General features: G+C 36.7%; 2 protein-coding genes across 2 annotated transcripts in view; both read left to right on the forward strand.

Annotated features, from left to right (window-relative positions):
- Nucleotides 1-2,500, forward strand: part of LOC138016726 (trichohyalin-like) — a 105,662-nt gene that overhangs the window by 48,957 nt on the left and 54,205 nt on the right. The window lies entirely within an intron of this gene.
- Nucleotides 1-2,500, forward strand: part of LOC138016731 (centrosomal protein of 131 kDa-like) — a 22,139-nt gene that overhangs the window by 7,534 nt on the left and 12,105 nt on the right. Inside the window, exon 4 of the mRNA XM_068863921.1 lies at nt 1,374-1,505. Within this exon, the coding sequence (XP_068720022.1) occupies nt 1,374-1,505 (132 nt within the window). The remainder of the gene's footprint in view (nt 1-1,373; nt 1,506-2,500) is intronic.

The raw sequence follows: 2,500 nt of genomic DNA on the forward strand, positions 1-2,500 counted from the left end.
TCTTGGGAAATGGTTACTTTCTGGTGTAAAACATCACATTTTGATTTAATTTAATTATTTATTTATTTATTCATTCGTTATTTATACATTAATTGTCTTTTTCTGCTTTAAGAATCGTTGTATAAAGTAGAAAAAACAAAAAGAACAGTAGATTAGCATCCTTTGTGGCATCATTATGGTGCTGAAGCATGGATCCCCTTACAAGGAGGGGTTCCTCTCCACTAACACTGAGATAATAATCTCTAGTAAAGTGGGTAAGTGTGGGGAAAATACTGTTTGTGTGGATGGTGAGTTGAGGGAAAATCATAGCCAAAAATTAGTCTGTGAAATGAGGAAGAGCAATTCACAAAGCAAACTCTCAACCTCACAGTGGAGTTAGCAAAACAAAACAAACTCTGTGTGAAAATAAAAACTTTAATTTCAGAAACAGCCAGATAGTACATGTATAAGAAACTAAATCAAGTAAGAGGAAAAAACAAATATTTGAACATAAAAATTATTCATTCTTAAAAAATAAGAATAATAAATAAGAAACAATCCCTACACAAACCCTTCATTCTTAAAAACAGGAAAGGGCAGTCCCAAAACCCAAAGAAATCCCATGCAAAATGAAACACTGGTGTATTAAATGAGGGAAATTTAAACAACTCAAAGGGAAAGGGAAGTTGACTGCGACACCATTAGGCTCGTAAATGGCTGCGAATCTTCAGGGGTAGAGCGCAACTGAGCAAGGGGGTTTCTAGTCCAGCGCTGGACCTCTACCCGACCCCCTTGTGCCGAGTCAAGAAAGGAAAAAGAAAGGAACAAACGGAAAACCAGGAGAAAACAACACCAAAACCATGGACAGACTAACACGACCAAAACTGCAAAACCAATCAAGCAAAACTGGGACTGATAACATGAACCAAGGACGCACTTACCAGATGTATAACATGATTACTGAAGCAAAATTATAGTTCAAAATAAAGAAAAATGGATACCTGGTTACTTACATGGAAGAAAAAGCTGGCACAAATGTCCCTACTCACCAAACATTAGCAAAGTCTCCAGCAAACGTCAGCTGTGCTTACGACAAAAGAATTCAAATGTGACCCAAACTGCACACATGGGGTCCCTGAAAATGTTTAATGCAGCAAGCAGGGGTCCTCCAATTTTTTTAGGTAGTAGGTAATTTTTTTATCATCCCCCCCCCTCCCCCCTCCTCAAAACAAGTTTTTGCGAACGCTCCCTTTGAGTGACTTTTATAGATTTTACTCTGTCTAACACCATGTGATGAAAAGATTAAGTTTATTATTTGATAATTGCTAACTGTTTTTGATTTAAAATGACTAGTATGCATGGCATATTAATTCATTTTTCGTTGATGCCAATAGTCAGGGCAAGAAGAGGTGCTTGCAGATCTGAAGGAAAAGTATCTTAGAGTAAAGAAACAACTCTGGCAGTATCAAGAAAGAGATAATTACCTCCAGGACAAAGAAAATGCATTGCTTGAGAAGGAAGAGGAGGTCAGTAGAGAAAATTAATGGTGAGGTACCTAGTCGTAAAGATGAAATTACGATGCAAGTTTAATAGGTATTTCTGTTGGCTGATTTTCTTACTAAAAACTTCATTATCTTGTGAAATGGTTACTTTTTGGAGTAAAACATTACATTTTAATTATATTTAATTATTTATTCATTTGATATTCATAGATTCTTCTTCTGCTTTAAGAATCAAGGTACTAGGGGCAAGCCTGCAAATAATTTTTTGCTATAAGCCTGTCATATATCAGGCTAGGGACAAGGTTTGACCAGACATGAAGCCACCCTGGTCGGACAAAAACAAAAATTTCCACAGTTATTAAGTGGGAGGCCTGTGACAGACCACTTTATAAATTGCCCGGTGTCTCATATTCATCGTCTCGTTTTTCTCTTTTTTTTAATTTTTAAAACTTTTTCAAATGGTTGAAATCTTTTAAAACAAAATAATACTGCAAGGCTGCTTGTACGCCTGTGAGGATAAATATTTGTTACCAATATTTCGTCAGGCACGGCCTGACTTCTGAATGATTTGCTTTTTCATTTTTTGAAATTCAAATATAAGACATAAGAAAACTACAATACTGTAGGTATAAGATTACAGATAAATGTATATAATAGATATATGTATAAGGATACAGATAAATATTATTCACAGTTCTTCTCTTTTGTATATACCTTTGGGTTCAAGTGTTTGGCCCCTGTCAATTAGAAACGCTTCTTGGGCTTTGCGTATGGAGTCACGAGATGTGCGAATGAGTTCCAATGGGATAACTTCCACATTGTGAGGTGTGAGGTTATTGCTGGTGGAGTGTTCAGAAACAGTTGTTCGTCTTGAAGAAGTGGGTCTGTCAACAGGACGTCGGTGTTCGTTGAAATGGTCCTTAAGGAGGCTCGAACCAGTTTCAAAGCTTCCAAGTGACGCCCTTATTGGAAGGATCGGCACCACAACGTTGTATCTTGTATTGGCAATATTGTGGTAC

The sequence above is a fragment of the Montipora capricornis genome, chromosome 9 (genome assembly GCF_036669925.1).
Source record: "Montipora capricornis isolate CH-2021 chromosome 9, ASM3666992v2, whole genome shotgun sequence".
In the NCBI taxonomy this organism is placed as follows: Eukaryota; Metazoa; Cnidaria; class Anthozoa; order Scleractinia; family Acroporidae; genus Montipora; species Montipora capricornis.